General features: G+C 40.2%; 1 protein-coding gene across 4 annotated transcripts in view; it reads left to right on the top strand.

The window, feature by feature from the left end:
* Positions 1-24668, top strand: part of LOC144681669 (serine/threonine-protein kinase WNK2-like) — a 225598-nt gene that overhangs the window by 68342 nt on the left and 132588 nt on the right. For all 4 annotated transcript variants that reach the window (XM_078543481.1, XM_078543480.1, XM_078543479.1 and 1 more), the window contains exons 3-4: positions 4806-5026; positions 8511-8668. In XM_078543481.1, coding sequence (XP_078399607.1) covers positions 4806-5026; positions 8511-8668 — 379 coding nt within the window. The remainder of the gene's footprint in view (positions 1-4805; positions 5027-8510; positions 8669-24668) is intronic.

The raw sequence follows: 24668 nt of genomic DNA, 5'->3' as shown, positions 1-24668 counted from the left end.
CCACCACCACCTCAAGGCCAATTAGGGGTGGGAAATGTTGGCCAAGCCAGTGATGCCCACATCCCATGAAGGAGTATGCAGCAAGAGAGGAGTATGACATGGCTGTGTACTGTCGCCAAAATTATCCAATCTATACACAGAACAAATATTCAGAGAATTGGTATTCTTTCAGGCATTAAAAAGTGGAGGCAAGGAAATAACAAACTTGTGGTATGCTGATGATACAGTGCTACTTGCAGAATGAGAGGAGAGGCCCCACAGAATATCTTAGATCAAGTAAAATCTAGAAGTTTAGAATATGGATTGAGCATGAACACCAAAAGACACAGACAGTGAGAGTTAGAAGGAATACATTAGCGGAAGCTAGAGTGTAGATTGAAGTGAATGGTGTCACACTGGAACAAGTAGATAAGTTTGTCTGTTTAGGGCAAATGAGAATAGAAGATGACAGATTGGCAGTTGAGATGCAGAAGTTAGAAGAAGGCTAGAGAAAAGCCAGAAGTAATTTTGCGAAGATGAATAATGTGTCAACAAGAAAACTCATGCTTGTAACAAGGAAAAAATACTCTGCTACATTCTATCCACTTTCCAGTTTGCCTCAGAAACCTGGAAAATAAGTAAAGATCTTTGGAAGAAAACAGAGACATTTGAAATGCAGACACTAAGACCCAAGCTTCAAATTCCACATAAAGACTATAAGATAAATGAAATAGCAAGAGTGAAAAGAACTCTTAAAAAGTGATATCCAGAAAAGAAAATGTCAGTATTTTGATGAAAGTTACAGAGATCTCTTCTAGAGGGCAAAGCGGAGGGCAGCAGAGAAAGTGTGATCAACCTAGGTGTAATTAGGTTGGCGGATGTCACAGAATGATTGCAGATGAGCTACAGTGGATCTGTGAGGATGGCGCAAGACAGATGAGTGTGGCATACCGTGACAGCAGATCTCCTGGCAGGAGTAGCTGCAAGCAGCAGCAATACTTTGTTTTGCACAGATAATAACATAAAATATTTACAATAATAAAAGCAGAAAATGTTGGAAATACTCAGCAGGTCTGACAGCATCTTCACTCATGACAGTTGTTGGATCTGCTAAGTATTTACAGCACTTTGTTTTCATTTCAGATTCCCAGCATCCATAGTATTATCGATCATTTAACTGTTTCTCTAAATTTAATGCAAAAGGTGATTGCAACTAGTGGCTTTGTCTTTTCTGAATTTTTCTTTGCTCCTTCAGTTACCCAGTTAAATGTGGGCAATCATTTTGCTGGATTTTACATCTAGTGTGCTTTTCGTTGATGGGAGGTCAGTCAGCTATGACATTTTACTGTTCTAAATCGTTTTTTTAAAAAAAGGAAAACGTTATTTCAACTAGATGGAAAATGCCCTCTGGAGTGCAGTGTATTTAAAATGTAAATAAAGCTCTGTGTGGGGCAAAATAGAGGCTGCACATTAGGGAACTGTTGCATATGTTTGTGATCAATAGACAGAGGCAACTGAACAATGCATGAGCAATGTTCTAGCTAAACTCTGTTCTGAAGTGTTACAGGATGTTAGATAAAGTAATCAATCAGCCATAATAGTCGTCAGGAATGCAGGTGATGAGTCTGAAGTTTGTGAGATTGCAAGGGAGCATTTGTTGGCATTTGACTTGCCATTGTGTGAGTGAAGGAAAGTTGGTGATTTGATTTCAAATGGTGGACACTTTTGAACTACGCTCATATGAAACAAAAATACAGGTGGAGTATCCTTTATCCGTAAATCCGAAAACCAAACACACCCAAAAACTACACTGAACCTCATCGACCTTTAGCGCAGGAAGTACCTGACCCGAGCTGACATGACCCAAGCCAACATGAACCTCATGACTGCACCTGACTTTTAGCACAGGAAGTCCCTGACCTGAGCCGACATGAACCTCGCTGACCGTGCCCAACCTTTAGCACAGGAATCCTAGTTGTTTGTCTGCACATGAGCACTATGAACCCTCTCCTACAAACAGAATCGCAGATGGCACCATGGTGGGAACTTAGTACAAGTACCCTGTATTTATTATTCAGTGGTACATCCTACTTTTCTGGCCACTTTATTTGCTTTAGGCTATAGCAAGCCTAGGCTTAGACTACGGTAATGTAAGTAGGCCTAGCCCTATATGCGGTATCCAAAAACCAAATTATCTGAAATCTGAAACTCTAACAGCCCCAAGGATTTCAGATGATGGACCTGTAGTTAAGTACTATGCCTTGCGGATTTAACAATGAAGTCTTTGTTGCAAAACATTATCTTTTTTTGACCCTAAATACTGACCTAAGCCAGAAGTCCTAGAGTCGTACAGTGCCGAAGGTGGTCTCTTAGTCCATAATGCCTGTGCCAATGCATGTTGGTAAAGGAAAAATGCAAATATGTTAAATTGGTATAGATGTGTTTTCCAGTTTTTTCTAACCTTTTTTTAAGATATTGACTGGTTTGTTGTAGTCTGATTCTAAGGGTACTGGGGATCCATCTTTGATATCTCTCCCCTAACCCAAAACTGCTGAGGTTTGTTGTAGTACACCAACTGCTGCCCACGTATGATCAGCTGATTTGATGCAAGCAAGGAATCAAACTCAGTCTGTTTGGCTACTTAGGGACAAAGATGATATCTTTGAAGCATTAGGATGACTTTATTAAATTTTTTTTTTCTGTCACCTTTTGCACTTGGTATGTATATGACTTCATGGTACAGTGTGTAACACTTAATGAAGCAATCCTACGCAATCCTGAATCAGTTTGTATTTTGGCTTTATAAGGAACAGGCTTAATGATGAAATTCGCCATTGGGCAGGTTTCAGCTATTCTGGGTAGTTCAAAGAAATGAATGAATTTATGTAGAACGATAACATAGTAGTTATGCCACTGGACTAGCAATCCGGAGCAAAAACAAAAATACCTGGAAAAACTCAGCAGGTCTGACAGCATCTGCGGAGAGGAATACAGTTAACGTTTCGAGTCTGAATGACTCTTGCATTTCCCCCAACTCCCCCAGGTTTGTTCATGTTTTGGCCTTGACAGGGATCTGCATGCATGCTAACTGGCCATCACACCCTACCATCCGTCCACCACCCCAACTTGCTCTACTCTTGTTTTGGATTTCCAGCATCCGCAGTTTTTTGCTTTTATCTTAGCAATCCGGAGGCCTGGACTAATGTTCCAGGGACCACCATGGCAGCTGGGAATATAAATTTAATTAATTGAAATGACTCTGGAATAAATAAGTTAGTATAAGTAATGGTGAACATTTGCAGAATTTTTGTTTGCCTGAGGAGTTGGGTGGGCCTGCAGTTTCTTGCTGCCAGCTGGCATGCTAGTCACCCACCTCTGGGCTATTTTCGTTCTTGTAGAGCAAGTTGGGGTGGTGGACGGATGGTGGGGTGTGACGGCCAGTTAGCATGCATGCAGGTCCCTGTCAAGGCCAAAACATGAACAAACCTGGGGGAGTTGGGGGAAATGCTCTACCCCTACCAGCACCCACCATAAACATAAGAATGCAACAATGGCTGCTGGAATCCAGAGGAGGGGAGGGATTGGCCCTTTATGATACAGGCCTGGCAGCTGTGACCTTTTTGAATTTAAAAGTTTATTAAAACTCTTCAGAGGGCGCCTCTATGTTGAAGGCCCTTTTTTCCTATTTAAATCAGCAACCTCACCTCTGATAGTGGGACTGCTGACCTTATAGTGCTGGAGGGCCTCTTATTAGCACTTCCAGCTTCTGAAGCTGGCCCACCATCGTTAATTGGAAGGCAAGCGTGTACCCTGACTACTAGTTACCTTTGTTAAAAATCTTGTCGGGCATCAGGCACTGATGCGATGTAGGATGGGGATGTAAGGGTCTTGACACCAGAATGAATATTTAGCTCCATGAAACTATTGGATTGTCATAAATACCCACCTGGTGCACTAGCATCCTTTTTAGGGAAAGAAATTTGTCCTTATCCACTCTGGCCTATATGTGAGTCCGGTTAAATACTGTGGCTAAGAAAGCAGATCAGAGACTGGGAGTTCTGCAGTGAGTAACTCGTCACCTGACCCCCCAAAGCCTGCCCACCATCTACAAGCCGCAAGTCAGGGGTACGATAGAACACTCTCCACTTGCCTGGATGAGTGCACCTCCAACAACACTCAAGAAGCTTGACACCACCCAGGGCATAACAGCCTGCTTGATTGGCACCCCTTCCACCACCTTAAACATTCACTCCCTCTACCGCTGATGCAGAGTGGCAACAGTATGTACCGTTGACCAGATGCACTGCAGCAACTCATCGAGGCTCCTTCCAAACCTGTGACCTCTACCATCTGGAAGGACAAGGGCAGCAGATGCATGGGAACGCCACCACCTACACACACCATATTGACTTGGAACTATATCACCGTTCCTTCACTGACACTGGGTCAAAATCCTGGAACTCTGTCCCGAACAGCACTGTGGGTGTAACTGCGCCACATGGACTGCACTGGCTTGCCACCATCTTCTCAAGGGCAGTTGGGGATGGGCAACAAATGCTGGCCTAGCCAATAATAACCACATCCTGTGAAAGAATGAGAACAGTTGAATTCAAGAATGCAGCGCTCAACTCCCTTCTCCACATCCCACGTATAAATTTTAAAAAAATCTCTCAAGTTCTAATTTTTTTTTTACATCTACCTTAACATGCATAGGTTCAAATTAAGATTTGAATTGAGTAATTCCGAGATATTCACAATCGCTATTTTAATCTTAAGCATGCTGCTGTAACTGTAAACTTGTGTAAAATACTTCTATTTATTTGCAGATATTTAAAAAGATTTAAAGTGATGAAAACAAAAGTTATGCGAAGCTGGTGCCGGCAGATATTGAAAGGATTATATTTTCTCCACACGAGAGCGCCACCGATTATTCACCGGGATTTAAAATGTGATAATATTTTTATTACTGGACCTACTGGATCAGTGAAGATAGGAGATTTGGGTCTTGCAACTCTAAAGCGTGCCTCTTTTGCCAAAAGTGTTATAGGTAACTACCTGACAATTCCTTCAGATTTATTGTGTTACACAGAAGCATAAGAAATAGTAGTATAGGTGTAGGAGATATGGCTCCTCAAGCCTGTTCCTCCATTTAATAAGATCATTGCAGATCCTCAGTCTCAACTGCACTTTCCTTCCATATCTCCACATCCAAAAATTTATGGATCGCATATTCTCAATGAATAAGTATCTACAGCCCTCTTGGATAGAGAATTCAAAAGATTCACCAACTTCTGAATGAAGAAATGTCTCCCCATGTCAGTCTGAAATGGCAGTCCTCTTACCTTGAGACTATGTCTCCTAGCTCTAGATACTCTAGACAGAGGAAACAGCCTCTCAGCAACTACCTGTCAAGCCCTCTCCAAATCTTATATATTTCAATCAAATCTCCTCTGTCTTCTAAACCAGACACTATAAGCCCAGTCTACTCAATGTCTCCTCATAGGACAAGCCTGTCATTCTAGAATCAATCTAGTAAACCTTTGTTGCGCCCCTTAAAGGCAAGTACATCCTTCATTGGGATGGAGACAAAACTCCAGGTGTGGCCTCACCAAAACCTTGTACAAATGCCTTTCTGATTGCCTGCTGTACTTGCATGTTAACTTCAGTGTTTCTTGTACAAAGATGGCAAATCCTCTGAACACCAACATAAAAAAAATTTTGCTTTCCTATTCTAACTACCAAAGTGAATAACCTGATTTTCTTGCATTTTACTCCATCTGCCACCTTCTTGCCCTCGCACTTAGTCTACAGTGGAATACAGATAGGTTCTGTCCTTCTCTCAACTTACCTTTTCCCACCTAGCTTTGTATCGTGAGCAAACTTGAATAGATTACACTCTGTCCCTTCATCTAAGTTATGAAAATGACCTGTTCATTCTTATTGTTTTCTATCTTTTAACCAATCCTCTACCCATAGTGATAAATTCACACACGCGTGCGCGCGCGCACACACACACACACACACACACACACTGCCCCCCCACAAATACTCCCATTTCTCGTGTAACAAACTTTCATGTGGCATCTTATCAAATGCCTTTTGAGAATCCAAATATACTGTATTCACTAGTTCCCCTTTATAGAAGCATAGAAAAGTTACGGCACAGAAAGAGGCCATTCAGCCCACTGTTTCTGCACCAGCCATAAAAAGAGAAAAAAGAAGCTAGCCGCTCATTTGTAATCCCACTTCCCAGCACCTGATCTGTAGCCTTGTAGGTTACAGCACTCCAGGTGCTAACTCTGCCAGTTACACCCTCAAATTCAGAGATTTTTCAATCATGACTTCCTTTTCATAAAACCATGTTGACTGTGCCCAATTATATTATGATTTTCTAAGTACCTAGTTATAACTTCCTTCATAATGGACTCCATTTTCCTAATGACAGTCGGCCTAACTGTAGTTCCCAAATTTTTCTCTCTCCTTCCTTGCTTGACCTCCTGCTGCTTGTCATTATGATTAGGAGGGATGAAAACTTGATGGAAGATTTTCCAGAAGTATTTTTTGATTTGTCTCAGTTATGGGATCTGATGAAATTCATAGAGTAACCTTTACACTTCACTACTAGTAGTTTATTTCACAGAAACACAGAATTGTTACAGGAATTGTTAAGTGCAGGAGGAGGCCATTTGGCCCGTCATGTCTGCACTGGTTCTTTGAATGAGTAATTCACTTAATGCCATTCTCCCACCTTCTCCCCATAATCCTGCATATACTTCCTTTTCAGATAACGGTCTAACTCTCCTTTGAATGCTTCGATTGAACCTGCCTCCACCACGCACTCAGGCAATGCATTCCAGACCTTAACCACTCACTGTGTGAAAAAGCTTTTTGTCATATCGCTTTTGCTTTTTTTGCCAATTACTTGAAATCTATGCCCTCTTGTTCTCGATGCATTCATGAGTGGAATAGTTTCTCCCTATCTATTCTGTCCAGACCCCTCATGATTTTGAATACCTCTATCAAACCTCCTTTCAGCTGCCTTTTCTCCATGGAAAACAGTCCTAATTTTTCCAGTCTATCTTCATAATTGAAATTCCTCATCCCTGGAACCATTTTTGTGATTCTTTTCTACACTCTCACCATTGCCTTCATATCTTTCCTAAAGTGCAGTACTCCAGCTGAGGCTGAACTAGTGTCTGTTATAAGTTCAACATAACCTCCTTGCTCCTATTAATAAAGCCTAGGACATTCAATGCTTTATTAACTGTACTGTCAGCCTGTGCTGCAGCCTTCAATGACTTATGTACATGTACTTCCAGGTCCTCTGCTCCTATACTTCCTTCAGAGCTCTTTACTTTATATCGTGTCTCCATGTTCTTTGTACCAGAATGAATCACTTGATAGCTTGAGTGCTTGAGATCTTGACTCTAACTCTGTTTGTAAATTTGGGTCTTAAGAGTTGCCTCGTTGCTTTCAACAGGCTTGCCACATGGATCATAAGATTACGGGAAAATGGAGAGGTGAATCTGCTTATCCTTCAATTTGACTGTTGCATTCACTGTTTGCAAATTCATAAGTTTACTCTGAATTAATCATGTATGCTTTAAACTGGTATAAGAATCTTGTTTATATGACCTGTGTATATATAATGTCTGTGAATTTCAAATTAACTGCTTTATGATGTTGAGCTAAATTGTGGTGTTATTGAAATGTTTAAAGGAAGTTGATGTCTGAGTTAGTCCAGAATTATTTAAGATGAATTCCTGCAATGTATGGTTTTATTTATTTCTAAAAATGTTAGTGGCACACCAAGCTGCTAATGGAAAAGTCCCTCCAAAGTGACCCCGGAGCACAGAAAGACAGGTAATTGTACTTAAAGTGCCAATGGGAAAATTGCAGTGTCACGTTATCTAATATATGATTTTGCAGTCCTCTTAAGTAAGTGATAGTCACTACTTTCTAATTTGTACTTGGAATGCAATAGTTCCATAGGATGGTACCCCCTTGGGCAGTTCCACCGGCAGTTTCACAAATAAAAAGTGAAATGAAAGTTTGTTGCTATTACTCTGCATATTTTGGATGGATAAAGAATATTTCAATGTAGTCTGCAGCAATTATTGTGTTTGTGACAAAAATGTGGAAACTGTCATGTTCTATAGTCATGCTGTATTCTGAGAGTTGACCATTTGACCATGTCTTTTTTTAAAGTTGGATGACTCGTATAGAGTAAACCAGCCTCATTGAGTCCATTGTTCTGCATGGCTTTAGACCTTTGTGCAGGGACAGGGAATTCTTTGAAGATTTACAACTTGTTTTTTCAGAAGCTACATAAGCAACGAGCTTGCAGTGTTTAATATGTTTTTTTATTTATTGACGACTGTTGTCAAACTCACAGACCATTAAAGCCTAGCACTTATCAGGAATCGTCCACCCACAGGCTATGATTTCCTGTTCATGATTTTCTGTGGGATAGCAGTTTTTACTGTCAGTTAAATTTTTGAAATGTTACATTTGCTTTTAACGATCTTCAGGTACTCCAGAGTTCATGGCCCCAGAAATGTATGAAGAACACTATGATGAATCTGTGGATGTATACGCTTTTGGAATGTGTATGTTAGAAATGGCTACCTCAGAATACCCATACTCAGAATGTCAGAATGCTGCCCAGATCTATCGGAAAGTTACAAGTGTAAGTGATCATTATCCAAATGAATAACCCTTAATATTTCTCATGTAGCAAACTGATTTATGGCTAGATGAAAAGTTGGCTTAGTAATATAAATAAACTTGCGTTAATTGTGTAAGCTTTTTGTTTTGTGCACTGAAATTTTAAGCTATCCAAATCCATTAAATTTGTGCTAAAAGGGAATAGAACTATTCCAAGAATTCTTCTTTGAGCCTTTTCCTCAAAGTTTTGTGTGTGCTACTTTCGTGTACAGTTTCAGTATGAGTTTTTTATTGCATATTGTACTGACAGAATTAGCATCAAATAGGTTAATAGTATTTTTGACACATCTCTAGTTGTAAGCTTTGTTCAAAGGATATAGCATTGTTTTAATGTAAGAACTTATTAAATGTATCATGCAGCATTTTTTAGACTATTTCAATTTAAGAAACTACATCCTTTAATTCCTCTTTTGTGTCCCCACCCTTTTTCCATTTTCTTTTTGTAGGTTTCAACAAATACATTTTCATTGATTAGCAGACACTAGATGTTGCATACAACACAGCTGCACAGGAAAAGAACCATTGTAATATAAATCCTGACACGTTGGAGATCTTTCCAAAATAAATACACTTAGCTCAACACATATTTTGTGGAAGAAAAGCATTTATACCTTGCCTCAAAATGATTGCTGAATAATTTTCACTGAGGACTACTTCTGTAGATATCCCAGATTCAAACTCATCAAACTAATGAAGTCAAAAGCAGCCAGAACCATGGGCTCTTTTCATGTAATACTATTTTATTGCAGGCTTGCTTCAGCTAAAATCTCAGTTTTAAAAAAAATCACTTTCAATAACAGTTCCTCATCTGAACTAAAACTTGTTTTCTTATGAATTTTTTTTGTGTGAGGCAAATGGATATTCTGTGTCGGGGTGACCAATTGCTTATTTGATCTTTGAATTTCACACTAAAAGTTACCTGGGTGACAATCACGTTATCTCAAGGCAGCTGGAACTCAAAGGGCAGGAGGTTATGTTTCAGTTATTCAGGGACCTTGATTGGACCCCATCTGGATTAAAGCATTCCGTTCCGGTGACTGCACCACAGCCAACATATGTTGACCTTGGAATTGGGTCCAACACGGATTCACCTGACTGATACCAGGGCTTAAAGGATTAAATTATGAGGGCAGGTTGCATAAATCTGGCTTGTATTCCGTTGGGTTTAGAAGGTTGAGAAGTAACCTAATTAAGGTATTTATCATGGACAGAATGTATCTGCTCTCTTATTGCCTGTAATCAGTGTGTTTTGTAGGGAAAGAGGTGTGTCTTTTTGTGGTAAAGTGAGGTACCCTGTCCCTTTAAGAGAATGCAAGTGTATTGATCATGTGACAGCACTGACCAATGACTATACAGTGCGGGCAACTGGGAACCTGTAAGTCTAGTTCTGGAGGTTTCTGAGTGAGCACGTATGATCTGGTGCTCTGCCCTATGTCTCAATAAACCATTCACTGTTTATTCTTACATCAGTCTCTCCCTGTTATTGAATGCAAGCAGCAATTGATGATAACCTAGGAAGGCATGCAGTTAGAGTCCGTTTGGCCAATGAACTCATTTACCCAAAACACAAAATTTTTCTTACCCTTGGAGTTAGTATTCCAATTAAACATTTCAGCAAACTTTCAGGAGTTTGGTACAGAAAGTTATTTATTCTCTCATGCTTATCCCAAATTTAAGCCAGGTGTGCATGCACGCATGCAGTGTGTGCTTTTACAAATTGCAGTTAATTCAGTATCTGATTTACAATTTCTGGTCTCCAACATAGCAGGCCCGTGGTTTTTTGGATGGATTCAATAGTTTAAAGTTGAAGTGAGGCCCTTGTAAAGCGAAGGGTTGCAGGTTGAGGTTTCTTGGAGTGAAATATCTAGTAGGTTGTTCTCAGGTAAACTTTGGAACTGGAACAGGCCAAGTACTTTGGCTGTTTGATGACTTGCAGCTAGTTTCAGGGCCTGGTTCTCAGACTGGCTGACGCCTGATGGTTCTGATGGATTTGCTGTGCTGTGGGGTAATAAGGGAGCAGTCCCTGAAACCAGCTTTGATCATGTGACCTCTGGGTTAACGCTTCTGAGACCCACCCAGTCTGGTTTGGATAGGGGAGACCATCGTGACACAATTGGGAATTGATAGTGGCCATTGAGTTTTGATCTTCCTTTTTGTCCAGTATAAAACATGGAGACAGTCTGTAAACTCCATAGTCTTTAGGTGTTGGCGCATCCTTAATGAGGTGTGTGAATTCCACAGATGGCCATGAGGTACCCTCACTTATGTCTGTATTTAATTAGGCATTCGCCAGAAACTTGATATTGTCTGTAGTCAAAATGCCAAAAGGCTCATGATTTATGGCAACCATCTTAACAGCTTTTTTGTGTCCAATTTTTAAAAAGTATTGACTGAAAGTTCATAATTCTGATATGTCTGTACTAGGCATGGCATATTTAAAATGATAAAAGAATTACAGAGATATTGTTGTGTCTGGTGGGGGTGTGGAAAAACAATGAGGTACAGTTGTCTTACAATTAGAGCTAGGCCATATAGGAATAAAACCAGTTTTGTCTCACAAAGGTAGTGGAAGATCCTGTTTAAAAAACTTTGGATTTGTGGTCAATTGAAACATTCAACTGAGATCTTTTGGTGGGCATGGATCAGAGGTGGGTAAATAAAATTGAGGTAAGGGTGAACAATCTGATTGAAAGGCCAGGCTGGCCTGTGAACCTGATTGGTTTGTTCCTAATAATCAAAAACATTTCTTGTCTAAACAAAAGCTTAACATTTTTTCTTTTGAGAATTTAATACTACAGGAGAGCATGGCAGCTCCTGTAATCATGCGTTGGCCACTAATTTAAAGATGGAGGAGGGGAATAGATAAGAAATTTAAAATTCAATTAGGTAGCTCATGTTCCATAATCAGTTTCTTTGATTTGCAGTATTTGCTTCTTACGACTATGGTGTGGCTAAAACTTAAAAAAAAAAGATTTTTAGGATGGTAGCTGGGAAAGATTCTCAGCTCCTGCTCCTTTGCTGTGAACTTCATGGTAATCAAAGGAAGTGGGCTGTCATAATATACCTGATCCAGTTCATTGTTGTAGTATTCAAAGGGAGAAAATAGCTTTTTCATTTAAAGTAAGCAGCAAGGGTTTAGCTGGTGGGAAAGCTTTTCATTTTTTCTTCAAGTATGGCACTCAGATTTGAGTGAACTTATTAGTGGTGTATATTGTACAAAGAAGAAAGTAGATACAGTACAGCTCACACTGCAGACTGTTGGAGAATTTTCACTGTCTTACAGATGAGCATGCAGGTTAGAGACGAAGAAGATTGCCTATTCTGCAAAACCTGCCAAGCACAATTATAGTTCTACAGATTGTAATTGTAATCCTGGTTGGCAATTAAACTCCAACCCATCCCCACTCAAAATTGCAATTTTTATAGTTGATAATTATGAAACCAGATTTTAATTGATCACAAAGGCAGCAACACGCCCATAGTGTTGTGTAGTAGTACCACAGTACTAAATGGGATAGACTCAGAACAGATAGGGCAGCTCAAACCTGGGCATTCAAGAAGTGCCATCAGCAGCAGCTGAATTGCATTCAACCACAATCTGTAACCTCATAGTCTGGCATATCCCTCATTCTACTGTCTCTATCAAGCTAGAGAATCAACCCTGGTTCAATGAAGATTGCAGGAGAGTATGCCAGGAGCAACATTAAAGCATACCTAAAAATGAGGTGCCAACCTTGTGAAGCTACAACACAGGACCACATGCATGCCAAACAGCAGAAGCAGCAAGCAATGGATAGTAAAGCAATTATAATCAACTCATCAGATCTGCCACATCCAGTTGTGAATGGTGGTGGGCAATTAAACAACCAGCTAGAGGTGCCAACTCAATATCTCCATCCTCAATGATGGGGGAGCCCACCACATCTCTGCAAAAACCAAGCTGAAGCATTTTCAACCATCTTCAGCCAGAAGTGATGAATGGATGATCCAGCTTGGCCTCCTCCTGAGGTGCCAGTCTTCAGCAAATTCAATTCACTACAACATTGGCACCCACTCGACAATGTGGAAGATTGCCCAGGTATGTCCTGTCCACAAAACAGGGCAAAACCAATCTGTCCAATTACCACCTCATCAGTCTGCTCTCTGTGATCAACAAAGTGATAGCAGGTGTCCTGCACAGTGCTATTAAACTACACTTACGTAGCAATAAATTGTTGACCTTACTCAATTTGGGTTCTGCCAGGGCTACTTGGCTCTATACTTCATTTCAGCCTTGGTCCAAATGTGGACAAAAAGTCTGAATTCCAAAGGTGACATGAGTGATTGCCCTTGACATCAAGACAGAATTTGACCAAGTGTAGTATCCAGGAACCCGAGCAAAATTGAAGTGGGAATTCACTGGTTGAAACGGTACCCAGCACAAAAGATGGCGGCTGTTATTGTTGGAAGCCAGTCATCAATTCAGGCATTCCTCAGTGCACTGTCCTAGTCCCAACCTTCTTAAGCTGCTTCATCAATTATCTCTCCTCCATCATAAGATCAGAAGTGGGTATGGCTGCTGATTGCACAGTATTCAGGAGTACCTGTCCATACACAGTAAGACCTGGGTGACATTCAGGTTTCGGTTGATAAGTGGTAAGTGACATTGCCTGACACTTGTGTGGTGTGAATAACCATCTCCAACAAAAGAGAATCTGACCATCTCCTATTGACACTCAATGGCATTACCATTACTGACTCCCACACATCAACATTCTGAAGGTTACCACTGACCAGAGACTTCACTGGACCAGCCACACATACTGTTGGCAGGAATTTCCCGTTGGCGAGTGGGCCCCATTTAAATTTTCAGGTAGGCGGGGTCGCAGCGAAATCAGTTGTGCGCCCGCCAACCTGTCAATGGCCAATTGAGGCCATTGACAGTCAATTAAGTAATTAAAGGACCTGCCCGTCCAACCTTAAGGTTGGCAGGCAGGCCAGGAGCCCCAGCGCAAATTAGAAAAAGCATGAAACCTCATCCACGGGCGGGATGAGGTTTCATGTAGGTTTTTAAAAATTTTAATAAAGTTTTGGTAAAAACTATGGACGTTTCCCAACTCATGTGACATGTTAGGAAAATTTTATTTTTCTATTTTGAGCTTTTTTACATTTACAGCCGTCTCCCTGAGGCTGCACTTAGCCTCAGGGAGATGAGTGTGCTCTTTCATTCGCATGCGCAAAAGAGCGCGCTCTCGATTTTGGGATTCCCCACCGCCCACACAGGGAGCACAGAGCGCTTCTGTGCAGACGTCACACTGGGCAGGCCTTAATTGGCCCGCCCACGTAAAATGGCGCTGGGCCCCCGATTGGGGGCGCCAATCAGAAGCACGCCTGTGCGCGCCCACCCTTCAACTTCACCTCCAACGGGGGAAGAATTCTGCTCTGTGGCTACAAGAGTAGGTCAGAAGCTGGGAATTCTACAATAAGTGTCTCATCTCCTGACTCCCTAGAGCCTGTCCACTATCTACAAGGCACAAGTCAGGAGTGTGATGGAATACCTTCCACTTGCCTGGAGAAACACTCAAGAAACTCGACACCTAAGACAAAGCCCATCCGCCTTAAATATCCACTACTACCACCACCACTGGTGCACAGAGGCAGCAGTGTGCACCACCTACAAAATGCACTGCAGCAACAAGCCAAGCCTCCTGTGATAGCACCTTACAAATCTGTGACCTCTACCACCCAGAAGGACAAGCGAAGCAAATGCATGAGACCACCACCACTTGCAAATTCCTCTCCAAGCCATACACCATCCTGACTTGGAGCTATATCACTGTTCCTTCATGGGACAGAAACCTGGAACTCCCTTCCTAACAGCACTCTGGGTGTACCTACACCAAGTGCACTGCATTGGTCCAAGACACCACTACCACCTCAAGGGCAATTAAGAATGGGCATGAAATGCTGACCTTGCCATCGATGCTCACATCCCATGCAAGAATAAAAAAGATAATTTTCAACCTCTGAATAAACACAAGATTGTTTGATCCAGTTGGCAGAGTGCTTCAGTATATTAATGCTTCACTGTAGATAGGGAGAAACTGTTTCCACTCATAAGCGGATTGTGAACCAGAGGGTACAGTTTCAAAGTGTTTTGCAAAAGAAGCAAATGCGAGGTAAGAAAAAAACGTTTTCTCACAGCGAGTGGTTAGAGTTTGATTGAGGCAGGAAGGAGACAGGTTCAGTTGAGGCATTCAAGAGGGAATTGGGTGATTATTTAAATAGAAACAATGTTCAGGGTTATGGGGAAAAGGCAGGAGTTTGGCACTAAGTTAAAATGTCCAGAGAGCCGGTGCAGACATGATGGGCCGAATGGCCTCCTGCACGGTAGCAATTCTGTGGCTCTGTTCATGTTCAAGATAGAAGTGATGAGAAAAGGAGTCAGGATTTAAAAATCCGAAGTACGAACTGAATTTAAAATAGTACCAAATACCTGCAGATTTGTTCTAAGCACCAGTGCTTACTAAGTGTAGAATCTGTGAATGATAATTGAGAGCATTACAATAAATGATTTTTGAAAGCTCTCAACATGATGGGGCCAAATGTCAGGATGCCCTCAAAGATGAGGGTCTTGAAAATGGTCTTGCCTGCACAGTTGCTAGCAGTAAAACTGTTAATGGCTGTAAAAGGACTCGGAGAATCACATTGATGAGATTGTTAATGGGAAAATTGCACCATTTAGTGTCCTAACTGACTAGGTCTCTTCAGTGTGGTGATGAAAGGAATGACCAGCCTGATTTTGTGAAAGTGAAACAGTTTATTGTGAATGCAAAATGCTGTTCAGGTTTCAGTAATTTGTTTTGGATGAAGTTGGATCTGATTAATTTTTTAGCATTATTTTGAAGGTGCAGATAGTTGTGTATGCCTTTTGAAATCTCTGCAGTTCCTGAAGAATTTCGGAGCACATGAAGCACTTGAAAACCTTTATGGAAGTGGTATTGTGAATGTTTTTTAAATGCGTAGCTGAGATAAACAGGATCATAATCAGAAGGTAGGAACCTTTTAGAAGCAATACCAACAGAAAGGTGTCACATTGAATGAGAATGAAATGAAGCTAGGAAAGAAAGGGGAAATGTTTGGGTCATAGATATTTTGAATGTATACTAAAAATAGATCCTTCTGAAGTTGTAGTACTTAAGATGTTTTCTCCCACTGATAAAATGTCCAGAGAATTCTAGAAATAATGAGCAATCTGCATCAACTTGCTCCAACCTTATAAGAGAGAACTGCTGCTTTTTTTGAATGACTGAGAAAAGTTTACATGGCAGTGTTACCATGAGAAGTGTTTGTCTAATGTCAGGCAGTAGTAATTTGGTATCAGTTGGGAGTACTTTCACAGTCTAGCAGTAGCACATCTGAAAGATGACTCACTTCATGCCTTGTAAAAGAAATTCAGCTTGCAGTTTATGCCTCATTCAAACTGAGGAGTAATTTATTAAAAATGAATTCAACTATTGTTTCTGATTGGGGAAATTGTGGTACAGTATATACTTGGTTTCAGGTAGTTTCTTTTCTCCATTTTAAAAAAAAAACGAAAAAATGAGAGTCCAAAATGCTCCCAAAAATTTGGGATGTCTTCCATGAGAGGCAAGGAGATGTGACTTAACTTGCTGAGCATATGCATCTACCTCATTTGACCAAAAAGACAAAGAATTACGACTTTGTATTTGCATCAATTGAAACAGAAAACAAGATCAAAGCTATTAATATTTGTCCTGAATTTGTCCTGCCTGACATTAGACAGTTCTCATGGTAACACTGCCATGAAAAAGATTCAGCAAGCTTCTGGAATGGATGAAGATCTGAAATAGTTTTCTGGCTTAAGCAAAGAAAGTGGTTGAAACAAAGAGTGGCTTCACTAGAGTGAAGTGCCATTCCAAATTGCTGTTTGACACATTAGACGTCAACTCAACATACAGGATGAATTAATAATTGAGGAAATTAAGTATTTATACTAAGTGTGAGAAGAGTTGAAATGTAGAATTCATTCCAACCTCATTTGAATCCAGGGTGATTTTTGGAGATTTAGAGTGCACCAGGTAAGATGGGGTAGCATTGTAACTCTAACCCTATTTTGGCAGATGAATACTCTTTCCTACAGTCCTTTGACTTTTAAAGCAAGGCTAGTTAACCGTCGTAGAAAGGAGGTTTTTCCTCAAAAATACGCTGAACAGATCAGTTTAAAAAATAAAGGCACCAAACAGCTTGATGAGCTTTAGGAAAAAAAGTGGTTGGAGATTAGCAACATGGCATTGCAACTTGATGCTAGTACCAGTGCAAGCAAACATTCAATCTTATTGAGGGACTGAAAAGGGGGGATCATGCACACATAGGGAACGCATTTGTGGAGAAACCATAGCAGATAATCCAATTAAAAAATTAATCAGCACAATAGAGTTTAAGTTCTGAGAACAGATTCAATAAACTTGGATTGTATTCCCTTAAAATTAGAAGTTGAGGGATGATCGAAGTGAGGTCTTTTAAAATGCTAAGAACAGGGTTGATACAGAGAAACTAATTCCACTGGTGCGGGAATCCAGAACACGGAGACATGATCTTGAAATTAGAGCTAGGCTTTTAGGAGTAAAATCAAGAAGTTCTTTTTCATGCAAAAGATACTAGAATCTGTAACACTCTCTGAAAAGACTGTTATGCTCAGACAATGGAAATTTTCTAGACTAAAATCCTTGGTAACAGTACCAAGCAATTATGGATCAAAGGTAGGAAAATGTAATTGAGGTACAGATTGCATATGACCTAATTCAGTGGCAAAACATGCTTTTGATGGACTGTATCTATCACAAGTTCCACTGCTTCAGCAGTAAGATATGGTACCATTGTATAAAAATATACTACTGTAATTATATCAGTAATTTTGTGCAAAACTAATACCATTGAACTTTATAATTGATAATTTGTTATTTTAAAGTTTGTTTAATTTTTGAGTAGAGAGATATAACTGTTCATAGTCAAGTAAACATTGTTCTTTGGCTCTTGTCACCTGACCTGTAATGTTTGTATAACAAAAACAAAAATACCTGGAAAAACTCAGCAGGTCTGGCAGCATCTGTGGAGAGGAACACTGTTAACGTTTCGAGTCCGTATGACGCTTCAACAGAACTAAGTAAAAGTAGAAGAGGTGAAATATAAGCTGGTTTTGGGGGGGAGACAAGTAGATAGGTGGAGATAGCCAAAAGATGTCATAGACAAAAGGACAAAGAGGTGTTGAAGCTGATGATATTATCTAAGGAATGTGCTAGTTAAGGGTAGAAAGCAGGACAAGCAAGTACAGATAGCCCTAGTGGGGGTGGGGTGGGGTGAAGGAATCGAAATAGGCTAAAAGGTAGAGATAAAACAATGGATGGAAATACATTTTAAAATAATGGAAATAGGTGGGAAAAGAAAAATCTATATAAATTATTGGGAAAAAAGGGGCGGAAAGGGGGTGGGGATGGAGGAGAGAGTTCATGATCTAAAATTGTTGAACTCAATATTCCGTCTGGAAGGCTGTAAAGTGCCTAGTCGGAAGATGAGGTGCTGTTCCTCCAGTTTGCGTTGAGCTTCACTGGAACAATGCAGCAGGCCAAGGACGGACATGTGGGCATGAGAGCAGGGTGGAGTGTTGAAATGGCAAGCGACAGGGAGGTCTGGGTAATGCTTGCGGACAGACCGAAGGTGTTCTGCAAAGCGGTTACCCAGTCTGCGTTTGGTCTCTCCAATGTAGCGGAAACCGTATCGGGAGCAACGAATGCAGTAGATTAAATTGAGGGAAGTGCAAGTGAAATGCTGCTTCACTTGAAAGGAGTGTTTGGGCCCTTGGACGGTGAGGAGAGGGGAAGTAAAGGGGCAGGTGTTGTACCTTCTGCAGTTGCATGGGAAGGTGCCGTGGGAGGGGGTTGAGGTGTAGGGGGTGATGGAGGAGTGGACCAGGGTGTCCTGGAGGGAATGATCCCTGCGGAATGCCGCCGGGGGGTGAAGGGAAGATGTGTTTGGTGGTAGCATCATGCTGGAGTTGGCGGAAATGGCGGAGGATGATCCTTTGAATGCGGAGGCTGGTGGGGTGATAAGTGAGGACAAGGGGAACCCTATCATGTTTCTGGGAGGGAGAGGAAGGTGTGAGGGCGGATGCGCGGGAGATGGGCCGGACACGTTTGAGGGCCGTGTCAACCACCGTGGGTGGAAAACCTCGGTTAAGGAAGAAGGAAGACATGTCAGAGGAACTGTTTTTGCTCTACTTGTCACCCCCCCAACCAGCTTGTATTTCACCTCTCTTCTATTTTTACTTAGTTCTGTTGAAGAGTCATACGGACTCGAAACGTTAACTGTGTTCCTCTCCGCAGATGCTGCCAGCCCTGAGTTTTTCCAGGTATTTTTGTTTTGGATTTCCAGCATCTGCAGTTTTTTGCTTTTATCTGTAATGTTTGTATGATTGTCAGTTGCATGTGGCTAATTAACATGACTGAACAATAAAAAAAAGCATGTTTTCGAGTTCTGCCTTTTCTCCCTCGCTGACTGAAGTTAACAATAAATGCTTTATTAACGTAACTTCCATTGCCGGGGTTTCAGGAGTGCAGAATTGCCCTAGCGCTAAAAGATTTGTATTCGAGGGAGAATTTACCACCTTAGAACCTTGGAGTGCAGTGTAACAACTGAGCAGAGTGAGAGAAACTAGTTGAGCAAATGAAGGTCAGGAAGGGGTTTGCTTAATCTACAGAGTAGATGAAGGTCGAAATGGATTGGTGTACTTCTCTACTGCACAGAAACTGACGATGCCCAGAATTTTGACCAGAATGAAAAAGCGTTTTATATCACAACCATAAAGTATGATGTACACGTTTAAATAAAAATCCTCAAAAACATGGGATGTGAACATCTCTGCCTAAAAATTAATAGCCCTGATTAGGTTATTTTTGTCTCATTTTGTATATCGCATTCTGCATAAAGCAATGACCAGAGCAACACTAGACTATAGTAAGGCACATGTAACACATCCATGCTTTCTAGATTCCTGTGTTAAAACTATAATGGAGCTGCAAAAATTAGCAAGATAAGACATCTAGCCACATCAGTGCTCACCCACCCACTATAAAGGGAAACAGTGTGCAGCATACTTCCCAACTGCTAGTTTACTAACCCCTCCAGGAAGCAGAACATGAGGAAAAAGTCTCGGACCAGTTTTAGTAAAAGATCTGGAAAATTTCTCTGCCACGAGGCAATCAATTAAGCTTCAGGAGACTATTGTTGCCCATGGCACATCACCAGATGAGCTTCACTAATGCCCACCAACCCTTCACAAATATGCTGCAATTTTTAATTGTAAGTCTTCATTGATTTAGGTTTTTTAATAACCGAGCAATTGACTTGAGAGCAAAAACATCTGTAGTGCTGAATTATTTATGTATGAGTAGCCTCTGGTTACAACTGCTTCACTTTGAAATGTCATTGTTTTATTTAATAAACGTCTAATCAATCCGATTGAGTCTTTGTGCGGGACTTTAAAACTTTACCCATATTGTAAAGATAGAGTTGTTGCAATATGGAGGCCAAGAACAGAGGTTAGAGGTGTAGAAAATTAAGTGACTACTGGAAACTCCAGGTCATGTTACAGACCAACTTGAGGTGTTCAGCATAGCAATAACCTATTTTCTGGAGTCCAACAACATAGGTTGAAAGGAAATTATGGCTCTTGTGTATCTGTATTTATAGTGCTAACATTATTTCATACCAGTATGTGAAGCACCCAGACAAGGATGTTTACTTTTACTTTGTTTTGGAAAGTGACTACATTGTGTTTCCTCTAGGCTGTTAATGTTATATTAAGTTCGCTCTATCAAGAATTGTGCTGTAAATTTATAGCTGTAGGCACAAATGTCTGTTGCAGTGTCTTGATCATATCTCTAGTTTACTTTATCACCTTCTCTTCCTCCCCTCCTGTTTCTGACAACCAGATTTCAAAGAATGTTCTATATTTTCAACTTTTTTTTCTACCCTTGTGCTTTCTCATCATATGAATGAACTCAATTGGTGATGAAATCTTAAGGTGTATTTGCCCTTGAAGCATTTAGCTGGAGTTAGATAATTAATCTGATCAGTAACCTCTACCATTGCTAAATTTTAAAATTTGCATTGAATGTCTTGGATTATTTCTGCCACTTGATTTATAACACTTGTTATCTGATGTAATGAATTTCAGAAATGTGGGTTATTCAGCAAATGCTGTTAAATGTGTAGCTGTGATTTTTTTTTCAATTTGAATTGCCATCCTGACAACAAAGTTGTCCAAGCTTAATTTCTTCTTGATATATGGAGATCTGTATTTGCGTCTGACCAGAAGCGTACTTCTAAGTAAAAAAGGAAAGGTGCATAGGAAGAGAATGCTTTCATCAACTTTTCAGGAAACATGCACTAACTAAGCAAAGTTCTGTCCTGTCAAGGTAATGGGCTCTTTCAGTGGCACAGTCACCCTCCAGTATTCATCACAAACATGTCACAAATAAGTTCTGAATAACTAGTCCAGTGTCACTTGACAATAGGTCACAATAAGTGACTGTATTATTGCATTTGATTGCTGAGAGGCTTTGGTGAAGTTTTAGGCAGTTGCTATGGCATCACTGTCAATTTTCTCAATTGATATGAGGTAGGAGAACAATGCTTGACCACCCTCTCCTGCTTGAAAGAGTGAGGTTTCAACAAATGTCTTAAAAGAAAAAGCTGAGGCACTCTGAAGGATACTTTTGTGATACCTTTTGTCTGTAGAAATTCTTTAATAATTCTGCGCTTTAATAGGTGTGCCTGCCAGCCAAACATTCCCTGAATTTCAGCTCCCTCCCATGTCAGCAGCCATAACAATTGTGAGAATTTGTCAGGCTGGTCTAGTAACTTTTTGTCTAGATAAAGTACACTGTATCAATACTGATGCCCACCATTAATAGTGTTCCCGTTATTTGTCATGGTCAGACAAGATATGGGCAATCTACTAAAGTAGGCGATGTTCCCAGCTTCAAAAGTAGAACAGTTGGATGTCTGTGAAAGAAGTTGTTTGTATAAAGATTGCCGTGGCTAACGCCTGCATCCTTTGAAATCAAGATGAGATAAAATGGATAATAGTACCAAGGTAGCTTTGCTGCAGTAATTTTTCTGTGGATCTTGACATTGGTACTAGAACAGTGGACCAAGGTATCAAATTGCAAGGATCTTTAGTTTTCTTGTAGATCTCCAGAAATGATCATCTATTACTTTTGTTTACAACTGAAAATCTTGCTACTCAACTTGTTATTTTTATGGGCCAAAAAACACTATTCTTCTTTGCTTTCTGTAGGCCAGCTATCTCAATCAGGTTTCAGAGTTTTAAACCATTACTATATTTATTCCATGACTTATGATAGCAATATGTTGGCATTGTAATTTTCAAAGCTGTACTGAACATATAGGTCTTAGTCCCATTTCCAGTTGCTACATCAAGTTGGTGTACTATTTTAGTGTTGAGGTTCAATGAGAAACTTACTATAGATTCCTGTTCCTTTTGACTTAATATTGATGGCTTAGGAAATACATAAATGTAAATCTGTTAAGTTGAATTATAGTCCTGATGTCCAATTTTTATCCATTTGTCTTTTAATCTTTGGCCTTCCTGGTGGAAATTTTGCCTGCTTGTACAATGCATTGCAGCAGTATTTTGAGACCATACAAGTTGCAAATCATACTTTTTCTGTCAACAGAAACTATTTCCTGTGGCATAATTTGCTTTGGTGATGGTTGGCACACAATATTGCAGAATCTGAAGTTTAAATCCAAAGCTGGACAATTGGTTATAGATTGATGACAGAAACACAGCTTGGATTTGAGCCCACATGCTTGAGTATGCATTTGAAGCAGTCAATATGCTGTGTGCTGCAGAATTTTATAGAGATGAGTAAACTGAATCCCTTGATAATTGTTAGCTGCAATATTTAAGCACAAATTCTGAGAGGGAGAGGGGAGAGTAGAAGCTGCAGTCCATGATAAAACCAATGACAGAAAAAATGTTGGGGCCTTTCAGGGTAGAGTTTCAGGAGCTAGGAGAAAATTAAAAAAAAAAACAGCCCAAGGTAGTAATCTGAAGATAGCTATCAATTCTGCGTGTTAGTGAGTTTATAAATAGAAAGATTAGGTGCAGGTAAAAGCATGGTCGGAGAAGTATTGCAGGGGGGAACATTTCAGACTCTTGGGGCATTGGAATCCATTGTGGTGGAATGTACACTTGTATGAGATATAATGATTTCACTTGAACAGAGCTGAGATCAATATTCATGCTCTGAGGTTAACTAATAATATTGTTGGGGAGTGTTTAAACTAATTTGGCAGGCAGATGAGCACCAGAAAAAAGCAAAAAGGGGCAGTAGTGAGATTACAGGACATCAATAAAATCAGAAATATCCCAAAAGTTGTAGGAAAAAGATTAAGAAAGAAAGCAAAAGTGATGGAAAAGATATTGTTGGAAGTCACTGTCCATTTTGTAACTAATATGGTTGGTGAGCTACAGACATAAGTTGTGACGTGGGATTATGAAATGGTTTTATTAACAGAGAAATGGCTCAAACAAGGCTAGGAATGAGTTTTTAATGTTCCTGGTTACCAAGTATTCAGGAATGATAGAAGGAAAAGGTGGAGAGTCTGGTGATATTGATTAAGGATGATACAGTTCTACAAAGGGCATGCTAGATAGTTCTAGGACTGAACTATTTGACTTAAGTTAATGAACATGGGGGAGCTGTTTACATTGGTTTTTTTTCAGTAGAGCTCCAAATACGTGAGAAGCAGATGGGCAAGTTTGTTGGCAAATTGAAAGGCGCAAATAACAAAAATATAGTAATATTAGGAAACTTGAATTATCCTAATATAGACTGGAGAAAACATAGTACTAAGGCTCGCAAAGAAGAGGAATTTCTGACATCTGTACAGGTAAACTTTTTTGGTTGATGCATCTCCAGCCCAGCAAGGAAGGAAGCAGCTTTGGATCCAATTCAGAGGCATGAAGTGGTGCAAATGGAGTGTGTTACAGGAGGAGATCATCTAGCTAACAGTGATTGCTACCTAATTCAACTTACACCAATAATTGACAGATCAGAAAATATCAGAAGTAAAAATGCTGAACTGGGGAAGAGCTCATTCCATTGATTAAGTAGGAATCTAGCACAAGTAGATTGAAAAGGCAATTGCGGGGTGTAAAACATTTCTGAGCAATGGAGGGCTTTCAGGGAAGGGATGGTTCAGGTACAAATTAGGCATGGAAAAGGTAAAGCATCCAAAGCTAATGAGCCCTGGATGACAAATGAAATTAAAGTTAAAACAGTAAAAGAAATCTCACAACAAATATCTGGAGCAAGTTTCATCTAACAGCCAGGAAGGTCATGGGAACTAAAATAATGTGGGAAATAAGGAGAGGTTATGAGAGAAAATTATCAGGCAACATTAAGTTGAACCATGAAACATTTTCTGAACATATCAAGTTGTGCCAATTAAGGACCCAAAGGAAGAAACCTCCATGTTGAGGCAGAGGCTAAAGTACTTGCATCTGTCTTCACAAACGAAACGGGTGATCTGAAAGTTACACCAATAGAAGGGAGGGATATTATGAACAGGATAATATATAAAGTGGCACAAAAATGATTAGCAGTATTCAAAGTTGGAAAGTCACCTTGTCCAGATAGAATGCATCCTAGGTTGCCAAAAGAAGCAGAGGCATTGGTCACATTCTTTTAATTCATTGGAGTAGTGTCAAAGAACTTGAAGGTTGCTAATGTTATACCACTATTCAAGAAAGGCAGAGGAATAAATGAGGAAACTATGGGCAGGTGAATCTGACATTGGCAATGGGAAAGTTATTGGAAATGATCAAGGACGAAATAAACTTTTATTTGGATAGTTATGAGTTAATCAGG

This window comes from Cetorhinus maximus, chromosome 6, assembly GCF_964194155.1.
Source record: "Cetorhinus maximus chromosome 6, sCetMax3.hap1.1, whole genome shotgun sequence".
NCBI classification, from domain to species: domain Eukaryota; kingdom Metazoa; phylum Chordata; class Chondrichthyes; order Lamniformes; family Cetorhinidae; genus Cetorhinus; species Cetorhinus maximus.
The sequence above is the reverse complement of the archived record's forward strand: the minus strand, read 5'-3'. Positions and strand labels throughout refer to the sequence as shown.